Raw genomic sequence first — 13056 nt, 5'->3', positions numbered from 1 at the left:
TGCAACCAAAAATTAAATAAATGAACTTTTTTAAAAAAAGCAAAAAAGTACTAATAGTCAAAAACGTCAGTCACTGGGTGACGGGATAAACAAAATGTGGTACAGCCTTACAATGGAGCTAACAGTAATTAGAGTGACCTCAATACTTCAAGCAGGCAAGTTAAGAAGTATTTTCTTTACACCTCCAAATGAGGAACAAAGGCATCCCACACTCGTGACCACCTCACTAATATGACAAAGGGAATAAAAATGATGGTGGGTGAAACCATCACAAAAAATGGGGCAGAGAACAAACTGGTAGACTTAAAAATCCAAAATCAGCTACCGCTGACAAAATGAGAAAGAACCAGGAACACTGTCTATAATTTTATGGAATAGGAATGTCCTAGAGGGACCCTTGACAAAACTTACCATTATCGGTTTCAGTGGGTGATAGTCCCCAAACTCCAGCGGTACAGCCTCCAGTCGGCATGACGCAAACTCAGCCTTGTAGTTCCTATTCCTGGAATGCCTGGTAAACAGCAAAACCCAGAAACCAGTTTAGTTGGAGATGCATACACATTAAAAACTTTTTGCTAAAAAAAAAAAAAAAAAAAAAAATTGTTTTTGATGAGACAATTGACAGTGGAACAGTATTTCTACCAAGACCAGTAAGTAATGGTGAATTTTTTTTTTAAATTTTTTAATGGTTTGAAGGTATAAAGAGCTGCCAAGGCAAACAAAACCTGTGAGGCCAGACACCAGAACAAAGGGAAGTTCAGTGAGGTGAAGCCAACTTCTTGCTGGCTATCTCTGGCCGGGCACTACTGATTCTTGACATGGGACAAGACGCTGAAGCCAGGCAGGGGGCGGCTGCTAGGAGGCAGAGCAGCCAAAAGAGCTTTAAGGAAAACTCACAAGGCTGGAGAGAGAAACTAGGGTTCAGGGCTATGGAGAAGGCCAGGGCTTGACGGAAGAGCTTCTGAAGACAAGGGAAGGCTGCGAAGTGAGAGATTTGGTCCTGGTTTCCCTTCAAAGTGGTCACCAATTAAGCTGTATAGAGCAAGAGGAAGAAGCCAGATAGATGAAGAGAAGACAGTTTCATCAGTCTGGTGGAGAACTAACAAGTGAAGGGATTCGTGAAAAGAAAACTAAAGGGGAGAGATTATTCACATTGAGGCACGGAAAGGAGAAAAGCACAGAAGAGTGGAAAAGACGAAAAGGACAGGAAGAAATGCCTAACACACATATATGAATCTTGAAGAAGAGAGAAACAACAGGCAGAAGCAGCAATTGAAGAGATAATAGCTAAAAAATTTCCCAAACTAAAGAAAGACATCAATTCACAGATTCAAGAAACACTTGTGCCCCAAGCAAGACGAGTATAAAAACAACACAAAAAACAACCATACTTAGGGCCTTCACAGTAAAATGGCTAAAAACTAAAATGAGAATTTCTAAGAGAAATAAAGATTCGTTATTACCAAAGGACAACACTAAGATTATTACCTCTGCATAAAATGAGATCCAGAAGACAAAGGAATACTGGAGTATTAGAGTACTGAAAGAGAATAATTGCTAACCAAGAATTTTAGACCTAGTTAAACTATCCTGCAAACATTACAGCAAAACAAAGAAGTTCAGTCAAAGAAAAGGGAAAAAAGCAGCAGTCGCAGAACCACACGTTAATTTTTTTTTTAATGCTAAAAGTAGAAGGAAAATGATCCCAGCTGAAAGCAAAAAATATGCATGTATATATGTATTTGGCACCTCACTCCAGTACTCTTGCCTGGCAAATCCCATGGATGGAGGAGCCTAGTAGGCTGCAGTCCATGGGGTCGCTACGAGTCGGACACAAGTGAGTGACTTCACTTCGACTTTTCACTTTCATGCTTTGGAGAAGGAAATGGCAACCCACTCCAATGTTCTTGCCTGGAGAATCCCAGGGATGGGGGAGCCTGGTGGGCTGCCGTCTCTGGGGTCACACAGAGTCGGACACGACTGAAGCAACTTAGCAACAATATGTATTTCAGTTCAGCTCAGTCACTGAGTCATGTCTGACCCTTTGTGACCCCATGGACTGTATCCATACATGACTACTGGAAAAACCATAGCTTTGACTAGACAGACCTTTGTTGGCAAAGTAATATCTCTGCTTTTAATACGCTGTCTAGGTTGGTCATAGCTTTTCTTCCAAGGAGCGCACATCTTTTAATTTCATAGCTGCAATCACCAGCTGCAGTGATTTTGCAGCCCAAGAAAATAAAGTCTGTCATTGTTTCCATCGTTTCCCCATTTATTTGCCATGAAGTGATGGGACTCAATGCCATTAGCTTAGTTTACTGAATGTTGAGTTTTAAGCCAGCTTTTTCTCTCTCCTCTTTCACCTTCAAGAAGCTCTTTAGTTTCTCTTCACTTTCCGCCATAAGGGTGGTGTTATCTGCATATCTGATATACATGCATATGTGTTTATACATATATATATATATAATGTATCAGTCCTGAATATTCATTGGAAGGACTGATGATGAAGCTCCAATACTTTGGCCACCTGATGCAAAGAACCGACTAATTGGAAAAGACCCTGATGCTGGGAAAGATTGAAGGCAGGAGGATAAAGGGGACGACAGAGGATGAGATGGTTGAATGGCATCACTGACTTGATGGACATGAGTTTAAGCAAGCTCCGGGAGTTGGTGATGGACAGGGAGGCCTGGCATGCTACAGTCCATGGGGTCACAAAGAGTTGCACACGGCTGAGCAACCAAACAACAACAATGCGTATATGCAATATGTACAAAAGAGCACAAAAGATAAAGGTGTAGGTAAAATTAAATCAACTACAGAAAATAACTTCTTGCGGTGTTTACAATATACATAGAGTAAGAATGCATGACAACTAGAACATAAAAGGCAGAAGAGGTACTACTCAAAAACTTAGAAAATTGTCACGACACAGGAAGCTGGCCCCTTTGTTTCCTTGGCCTCCAAATGCCTTGAATTCATCCCTCCCCCCTCAAACCCACCCCCATTCACAGCTTCTTAACTTTATTAATATTTTTATGAACCCCAAATCTAGTCAGCAGATAATTGGCTTTACTCAATAAGCCCCACCAACCCAGAAATCTAACACAGTACCAAAGAAATGAAACCCCATGTAATTTCACTTCTATCCCTTTCCAGATAAATTTCACTTTGGGTGTAGGAAAGGAGAAAAACTAGTGAACAATCAGACCAGCCTCTGCTTGTTTCTGTTTTTAAACGAAAACTCCTACCACAATATACTGCCTAGTTCCTTTGGGTCACATTTACTAAATATATACTGTCTTCACCTTCCAAAAATATTGCAGCTGAATTCAGTGCTGAAATTCTTCCAAGCTCCTTTTAATATGTCACCAACCAACTCTTGATTAATAAAACAAACAAAACCCTGAAGAATAAATTGGAAGACTGGTCATCAATAGCCCTAATGGAGTTTTAAAAATCAAATTATATTTTTCCTCGTTTCAGACCACTCTTAACTTTATCAATAGAATTCTGAAAAGCGAATTCAATGAGTAGAAATATAATCTGACCTGAAATTTAACTGCAAATGTGTTTTTCACCTCTATAATAATTATTAGCAAATCAACAGCTACAAAAAGCACGAAGTCAAAACAACAAGATGATGTGATACGCAACTAAATATCCGTTCTCATTTATTACGTGCTTATTAATGTTGGGGCCCACCGTAGGCCACCCCAAAATATGGCATATTATGTTGAATTAAAGTTACCTAAGAAAAAGCTGATCTAAAAAGGGACACTTTGACTCTCCTCTCTGTCTTCCTGAAAACAGGAAATAAGTCTCCCATGTGAGAAGTGCGCTCCCTGAATCTGAAGGTAGAAGGACATCCTTGTCATCAGAGACAGGGAATTCAGGGCCAAGAAGTTTATAAAAATGAACCTCATTATCTCTTTACTACCACAAGTCTGCTGTTTAGATTCTTCACTAATTAAGCACCCAAAGCCTAACTTGGAAAGAACAGAGAACTAATCTTTCTTCCTTCCTAACTAGGAAAGACTACAGCTCTCTTCAAGAAAATTAAAGATAACAAGGGAATATTTCATGCAAAGATGAGCACAATAAAGGAGAGAAATGGTATGGACCTAACAGAAGCAGAAGATATTAAGAAGAGGTGGTAAGAATACACAGAAGAACTGTACAAAAAAGATCTTCAAGACCAAGATAATCACGATGGTGTGATCACTCACCTAGAACCAGATATCCTGGAATGCGAAGTCAAGTGAGCGTTAGTCACTATAAACAAAGCTAGTGGAGGTGATGGAATTCCAGTTGAGCTACTTCAAATCCTAAAAGATGATGCTGTGAAAGTACTGCACTCAACATGTCAGCAAATTTGGAAAACTCAGCAGTGACCACAGGACTGGAAAAGGCCAGTTTTCATTCTAATCCCAGAGAAAAGCAATGCCAAAGAATTCTCAAACTACCACACAACTGCATTCATCTCACATGCAAGCAAAGTAATGCTCAAAATTCTCCAAGCCAGGCTTCAACAGTACATGAACCATGAACTTCCAATATTCAAGTTGGTTTTAGAAAAGGCAGAGGAACCAGAGATCAAATTGCCAACATCCGCTGGATCATCAAAAAAAACCAAGACAGTTCCAGAAAAACATCTACTTCTGCTTTACTGATGATGCGAAAGCCTCTGACTGTGTGGATCACAACAAACTGTGGAAAATTCTTCAAAAGATGGGAATACCAGACCACCTGACCTGCCTCCTGAGAAATCTATATTCAGTTCAAGAAGCAACAGTTAGAGCTGGACATGAAACAACAGACTGGTTCCAAATCGAGAAAGGAGTACATCAAGGCTGTATATCGTTACCCTACTTATTTAACTTCTATGCAGTGTACATCATGTGAAATGCTAGGCTGGAGGAAGCATAAGCTGGAGTCAAGATTGCCAGGAGAAATATCAATAACTGCAGATGCGCAGATGACATCAACATTATGGCAGAAAGCGAAGAAGAACTAAAGAGCTTCTTGATGAAAGTCAAAGAGGAGGGTGAAAAAGTTGGCTTAAAACTCAATATTCAATAAACTAAGATCGTGACATCTGGTCCCATCACTTCATGGCAAAAGATGGGGAAACAATGGAAACAGTGACAGACTTTATTTTCCTGGGCTCCTAAATCACTGCAGATGGTGACTGCAGCCATGAAATTAAAAGACGCTTGTTCCTTGGAAGAAAAGCTGTGACCAACCTAGACAGCATATTAAAAAGCAGAGACATTACTTTGCCAACAAAGCTCCATCTAGTCAAGGCTATGGTTTTCCAGTAGTCATGTATACAAATGAGAGTTGGACTATAAAGAAAGCTGAGTGCTGAAGAATTAATGCTTCTGAACTGTGGTGTTGGAGAAGACCCTTGAGAGTCTCTTGGAATGCAAGGAGATCCAACCAGTCCATCCTAAAGGAAATCAGTACTGAATATTCATTGGAAGGACTGATGCTGAAGCTTAAAGTCCAATATTTTAGTCACCTGATGAGAAGAACCAACTCATTGGAAAAGAGCCTGATGCTGGTAAAGACTGAAGGCGGGAAGATAAGGGGACAACAGAGGATGAGGATGGCTGGATGGCATCACCAACGTGACAGAATTGTGTTTGAGAAGGCTCCAGGAGTTGGTGATGGACAGGGATGCCTGGCATGCTGCAGCCCATGGGGTCACAAAGAGTCTGACAAGACTGAGCGACTGAACTGAACTGAACTGACTGAAAGCCTAACTTTCTTTGTTCTGTCAATTCCTCACAAGTTTATAGTTTCTCTGTCTAAAAAAGTATAAGACCTGCCTATTGTGACCACTTCTTAGGTCTCATTTCTATGAGACCTCCAAGACACATAAATTAAAACTTGTTTCTTTACTCCCATTGATTTATCTTGTGTCAGTTTTATCAGCGCAGCCACAAGAAATCAAGAGGGTTAGGCTGGAGGGGGATTTCCCCTCCCTGACACTATCCATCAGGATGCAGGCCAAGGCCTTTAACCGCTATCACCACATTTAATACTTTGGCCACCTGATGCGAACAGCTGATTCATTGGAAAAGACAGTGATGCTGGGAAAGATTGAGGGCAGGAGGAGAAGGGGACGACAGAGGATGAGATGGTTGGATGGCATCACCAACTTGATGGAAATGGGTTTGGGTGGACTCCGGGAGTTGGTGACGGACAGGGAGGCCTGGCATGCTGTGGTTCATGGTGTCGCAAAGAGTCGGACACGACTGAGTGACTGAACTGAACTGAACCACACTTAATCAACTTTATGAGGTAGGCACTATGATTATGCCCATTTCTCAGATGGAGAAGCTGATGCTGTTGGTACCTTGAGACAAGTGAGCATGTGACAGAGACAGATGCATACTGAGGCAGCCTGCCTCTAGGATTCAGCAGTTCTATAGATCATCCACAGGTCACCTTGAGAATTTGAAAAAGCAATTGTCATTTTAAGGATTCAGCTTTGAAATGATTTTTTTTTAAGTTTGAGGGAAGGATTCTTTAAGGAAAAAATACTGCTTCTGATAAAAACAAAACCTTAAAAAAAAAAAAAAGAAGAACCATTTACACTTCCTGAAAGTCCATGGCAAGCTGCTATTTTGATTTTTCAATCACATCTTCTACTACTTCCATCATTTCCTCAGCTTTGCTCTCAGTTCCTTCTGTGTGTGTGTGCGCGCACGTGTGCGTGTGCACTTAGTTGTGTGGGACTCTGTGTTGCCACGTGGACTGCAGCCCATCAGGCGCCTCTGTTCATGGAATTTTCCAGGCAAGAATACTGGAGTGGGTTGCCATTTCCTATAAAAGCGTTTTCTTCAAAGCCTGGGCCTTTGATAAGGCTCACAGTGACCTCTAGTGGGCATTTTCTCAAAAAGCCTTACTTTTCTTCTTCCTGTGAATGCACCTGATAAACTGGTAAAAATGCCCCCAAATCCCAGCTCCCAGCAATGCAAAACGTTGGTCAGGTTCCTTGGCAGTTGCCACAGATAAAAGGCCAACATTTTATACCTCCACTCTGAGCTTGGTCTGACCTCTGGCTACTCCAAATATGGCCCACAGATCATCAGTAAGGGCTTCACTGGGGAGTGTGAAATATCCCGACCTACAGAATCAGGGTCTAGATTTCACCAAAATTCCCAAGTGACTGAAATGCACATTAAAGATTAACACTGCCCTATTTTTAAATTATTTACAGTGAATAACACGAATGCATATAAGTCCTATTACCAGTTACTAAATGAATCTCCTTATACTGTAAATAGTGAAATCCACTAACTCCTTTGTTTTTTTAGATAATTTTATTTATTTATTTTTGGCAGTGCTGGGTCTTTGCTGCTGCTCTGGCTCTTCTCCAGTTGCAGCAAGCAGGGGTTACTCTCTAGTTTTGGTGCTCAGGCTTCTCAATATGGTGGCTTCTCTTGTCGCGGGCTTGGGTAGTTGAGGCACGTGGACTCAGCAGTTGCAGCTCCGGGGTTCTAGAGCACAGGCTCAATAGTTGTGTGGCGCGCAGGCTTAGTTGCTCCAAGCTATGTGGGATCTTCCTGGATCGGGGATTGAACCCGTGTCTCCTGCACTGGCAGGTGGAGTCTTCAACACTCTGAGACCACAGAAGCTCCAACTAACCGCTTTTTAATTCTCAAGTGACTTTTTAATTGCTAATGACATAATCTGGCCACACAACTTTTTATCCCCCAATCACAATGTACTCCCCTTCCCTAACAGTCTTAAAATGTAGAAATTCTGACTCCAAGGAACAGTATTTTTACCAGTGCTATGACCACAGGATTGAACAGGAAATGCCACCCACAGTGCACTGGCCACCTCACAAGTGGAGTCAGTGGTAACAAAAAGTGTAGGTGAAAAGAGGTATTCTGGGGAGACCCATGACAACACAGCAGGATTCAGGAGCCGCAGAACCCACGAACCTCAGCCCACGACCTAGGCTGAAGGACCAGCTGACAATAATGATTAAGATCACAGGACTGATAAATCTACCATATGACACAGCAATCCCACTACTGGGCATACACCCTGAGGAAACCAGAACTGAAAAAGACACACATACCCCGATGTTCACTGCAGCACTATTTACAGTAGCTAGGACATGGAAGCAACACAGATGTCCACTGGCAGATGAATGGAAAAGGAAGTTGTGGTACATATACACGATGGAATATTACTCAGGTATAAAAAGGCATGTATTTGAGTCAGTTCTAATGAAGTGGATGAACCTAGAACCTATCATACAGACTGAAGCACATCAGAAAGAGAAAGACAAATATCATATATTAACACATACACAGGGAGTCTAGAAAAATGGTACCGATGATCCTATGTGCAGGGCAGCAAAGGAGACATGGATATAAAGAACAGACTTTTGAACTGAGTGGGGCAAGGAGAGGGTGGGATGATTTGAGAGAGTAGCACTGAAATATAAACATTAGCATATGTATATGTAAAATAGATAGCCAGAGGGAACTTGACGACTCAGGGCACCCAAAGTCAGTGCTCTGTGACAACCTGAAGGGATGGGTGGGGGGGAAGTGGAAGGGGGACTCAGGAGGGAGGGGACACATGTATGCCTATGGCCGATTCACACTGATGTATGACAAAAACCATCACAATACTGTAAAGTAATTATCCTGCAATCAAATTTTTTTTTTTTAATCACAGGCTTGAGCTTCAAACCTCAGTGCTCCTTGCAGGCTGTAAAACTAACTGAACTGCTTCATCTTTCTGTCTCCACTTTTTCATCTGAAAAATGGGATTTTTAGGAGATAAGATGTTGCACCTTCAGCTCTAAGAACAGCATTCAGCACAAAATAAAAAAGCTCAATAAATACCTCAGTTAATGTCACAAACACTTTTCTCCTCTGAGGGCCTCCTTAGTTTCCTTATTCATTCAATAATATTATTCAACACCTACTATCTGCCAAGCTCCAGGCCAAGCACTGGAAATACAATGATGGTTAAAACCCAGACCCTCTAACTTGAAGAGCATCAAGTCTCCAGAGCAAACTGAAAGATGAACACGTGCTACCACAGACAAATGTTTAGAGGACAGTCAGACTAGGAAGTGTGGCAACACTTGATGCTAAAAGCCTTATGGCTCCTCTCTCCATAAAAAAAATAATATATATATACATAGTCGTTATTTAGTCACTAAACAACTCTTTGTGTCCCTCTGTCCAGGCGATTTCCCAGGCAAGAATACTGGAATGGGTTGCTAGTTCCCTCTCCAGGGGATCTTCCTGACCCAGGGATCGAACCCTAGTCTCTTGCATTGGCAGGTGGATTCTTTAACACTGAGCCACCTGGGAAGCCCCAAAGTAAAATATACCAAAGGTAAAAATGCTCTGAAATTAAACAGCATCTTCCTGGATCTTCTAATTACAAAATTCCAGCCAACTAAGTTCACTGAAGCCATATGCTATGGCATTTAAGTCCTAGTAATCCCCTAAAAGGACTTTTGCGTGACCAGGTCAAAGAAAACTCAGGGCAGGACATATAAGAACTCACTGTCATCTAATGCTAATTTAGTGCACCGAGCCTTTGAAGGAAGACTCTTTAAAGAGTTAGCCAGGTGAAGGAAATACAAACCAGAAGTATGTATCGGATTATTCTAAGGTCCAGGGCTGTATATTTTTTCATTTGTTCACTTACTCGCTCATTTAACGTAAACCACTTCACATCACTTTCAGATAAAGATTAGAAAGTAACTTCCCTTTCTGAGATGTAGAGGAGAGCTCACGTGCCCATATGATTCCACCACTATCACAACTTGCTCCCGTTCTTCACACAACTGTCCCAGGAAATCCCATGGACACAGGGACGCAAAGAGTTGCTTAGACTTAATGACTAAACAACAAATATATATATATATATAATCTCACAGAGAGAGGAGCCATAAGGCTTCAGCTGCTGCTGGAGCGCCAATCTCTCCTAGCTACTCCAGCCAGAAGGGCCCCTACACACCCATTAGCCTCCGCACACGCCCACAGCTCCTTCTCCATGAACTCCTATTCATCCTCCAAAACTCAATTTATGACTCCTCCTCTCTCAAGCCTTCCCGAAGCCGTCAGGTGTGCCTCATCCCACAGCCTTCTTCGGTCATTCTTCTATTCTGCGTATCTGCTCCGCTTAACAGCAGCTCCTTGAATCCAAGGAGTATGTCTAAGGGTTCTGTATTCTCAAGTTCTACGCCCGCCCGGTGCAGGGAGCGCCCTGCAGAGTCGGATGAATGGGAAGTTTCCTCTACAAGAAGCCAGTCATTCAGAACACAGCCAGGCCCCCGAGTTGTCCAGACCAGGGCTGAGTCCACCATTCTCTGCATCCGCGCCCCCAGAACACGCGCCAACTTCTGGGAAAGCGGAAGCCGGGGAACTTGAGCTTTTTTTTGAGGAAACGAATGGAGAAATGAACGGGGAGGGCGATAGGAGGAGAGGACCAAGACCCGACCGGTCCGGCATCAGGAATGTCCTCTGAATCAGGGTAGCCGCCCCACCCGGAGACTGGGTGGGAGACTTCACCAAACCCAACGGATAACAGTTCATACACTCCCTCGCGGAGACACACACCCAGAAACAAGAGTCCCGAAGACAGCCAAGGCCACTACCTCCCTGAACCCCGCTCGCCGCTTCTTCCTTACCAGGGAAAGGCGGCCATCTTCCCAGTCACATGACCGCTGGGTCTGGAACCGCCCGCCCAATTCACCCTCTCAGACCCCGCCCCGCCCGGCCGCCATGTTTGCGAGGGGCGGGCTCACTCCTGCCGCGCCGGGGCCGCCGTGGTTGTCAGGGGCACCGTAGGCGGCCGCCGCAGTAGCGCTGACGTCACTGGGGATTTTTGTGCAGGTGAACGTCTGGTCCGCAGCGCCCTCTGCAGGCGGTGAAGAATCCCGACGCCTACTGAGGGAAAGGGACGACAGAGAGGACTAGATGGTTGGATGGCATCAGGGATTCAATGGACATGTTTGTGGAGGACAGGGGAGCCTGGCGTGCTGCAGTCAATGGGGTCGCCAAGAGTCAGACACGACTGAGCGACTGACCAGCAACTGAGGGAAGATGCTAACCCCAGCAGAGGATGGGAAGAAGGCGCCCCTAGGCTTGCTTTTGAGGCTAATTGTTTGGCTGGCTAAGCCACGCCCCCTCTGCCAGCCAACCACGCCCCGCTCCGTGCACCGAAAAAGTTAGGCTCTTCCGATATTCTGCTCCCAGGAATAACAACGTGCGTCTCTAAGGGCTGCCCTAGATCCAAATGGACAGCTCTCTACTGGAATTAAACTGGAAAAATGGGGGTTAGCATTTTACCCCACTTAGCAGAGCCGTTCGTTTCTATGAAGGTGGTTGTTCGTTTCCACTACAGAACTTCCCATGCTCTGGTGTTTTCTCTGATTTAAAAAAGAAAAAGGAAAAGAATTCAGGATATTTTAACAAATGCTTACCATTGTAGCTTCCCTTGTGTCTCAGCTGGTAACGAATCCGTCTGCGATACAGGAGACCTGGGTTCGATCCCTGGGTTGGGAAGATCCCCTGAGGAAGGGAAAGGCTACGTACGCACTCCAGTATTCCGGCCTGGAGAATTCCATGGAATGTACAGTCCATGGGGCCGCAAATAGTCGGACACAGCTAACCGACTTTCACTTTCACACCATTGTAAGTAAACATGTGTCATGCTGAGGAGTTTGCATTCAATTTTCCTTTATTCTTCGATAAACCTCTGAGACCAGTCCTGGGTGTTCATTGGCAGGACTGATGCTGAGGCTGAAACGCCAATACTTTGGCCATCTCATGAGAAGAGTTGACTCATTGGAAAAGACCCTGATGCTGGGAGGGATTGGGGGCAGGAGAAGGGGATGACAGAGGATGAGATGGCTGGATGGCATCACTGACTCAATGGACATGAGTTTGAGTGAACTCCGGGAGTTGGTGATGGACAGGGAGGCCTGGCATGCTGTGACACGACTAAGAGACTGATTGAACTGAACTGATGCCTGAAAGTCTCTTTTGTTTTTCAAAATTATTTTTAAACCTATATGTATGCTCACTATGGTCTGTTAGGGATAGCTTTCCAACTTCACTTTTTTTTTTTATAACTACTACTCTTCATTTCAGGGAAAGAAGGGGAGTTGTGTGTGGTTGTTCATGGGACAGTGACACCTAACAACAAAAAAAAAATCATCTCCAAAATGGATCCTTATTTTCAGCTCAATATGAATAATAAAGAGTTCCCAGCCATACTCATTATTCCCAACATATGAAATAAACAAGAATAAAGGGTAGCCATAGGAAAAGGGAGGGGCTCTTCTCACACTGCCTTGCAGACTATCAAATACAGTATCTCCTCAATAAGAGGTAAAAACAAGGACCACTGGACTATCCTCACACTAGACAGTCGGGCAGCATCAACAGTTGGAGGCTTAACGCTGCAAAATTAGCAGCTTGATGTGAGCCTCAACCCTAGCATTCTCTCCCAGTGGCTCAGCTCCAGCTGAAGACATTTCCAGCTCCAGTGAACTTCTTCCCTCTGAGAAGTCCAATTCATGTTTATAATAGCCAGGACATGGAAACAACCTAGATGTCCATCAGCAGATGAATGGATAAGAAAGCTGTGGTACATATACACAATGGAATATTACTCAGCCGTTAAAAAGAATTCATTTGAATCAGTTCTGATGAGATGGATGAAACTGGAGCCGATTATACAGAGTGAAGTAAGCCAGAAAGAAAAATACCAATACAGTATACTAACACATATATATGGAATTTAGGAAGATGGCAATGACGACCCTGTATGCAAGACAGGGAAAGAGACACAGATGTGTATAACGGACTTTTGGACTCAGAGGGAGAGGGAGAGGGTGGGATGATTTGGGAGAATGACATTCTAACATGTATACTATCATGTGAATTGAATCGCCAGTCTATGTCTGATGCAGGATGCAGCATGCTTGGGGCTGGTGCATGGGGATGACCCAGAAAGATGTTATGGGGAGGGAGGTGGGAGGGGGGTTCATGT

The 13056-nt window shown here is 43.6% G+C and overlaps 1 protein-coding gene across 5 annotated transcripts in view; it reads right to left on the bottom strand.

Moving 5' to 3' along the window:
• The window catches only part of VPS35L (VPS35 endosomal protein sorting factor like), a 141055-nt gene extending 130329 nt beyond the window's left edge, over positions 1–10726 (bottom strand). For 3 of the 5 annotated variants that reach the window (XM_060405750.1, XM_027961804.3, XM_004020805.6), the window contains exons 1-2: positions 10688–10726; positions 412–511 (exon numbers count right to left, since the gene is read on the bottom strand). In XM_060405750.1, coding sequence (XP_060261733.1) covers positions 412–511; positions 10688–10704 — 117 coding nt within the window. In that variant the 5' untranslated portion in view covers positions 10705–10726. Of the gene's footprint in view, positions 1–411; positions 512–10616 lie in introns of all 5 variants that reach the window. The other 2 variants (XM_060405751.1, XM_060405752.1) reach the window with 1 other exon arrangement.
• Positions 10727–13056: the final 2330 nt, after the last annotated feature.

Source organism: Ovis aries, chromosome 24 (assembly GCF_016772045.2).
Source record: "Ovis aries strain OAR_USU_Benz2616 breed Rambouillet chromosome 24, ARS-UI_Ramb_v3.0, whole genome shotgun sequence".
Lineage (NCBI taxonomy): Eukaryota > Metazoa > Chordata > Mammalia > Artiodactyla > Bovidae > Ovis > Ovis aries.
This window is presented reverse-complemented; position numbering and strand designations above follow the sequence as displayed.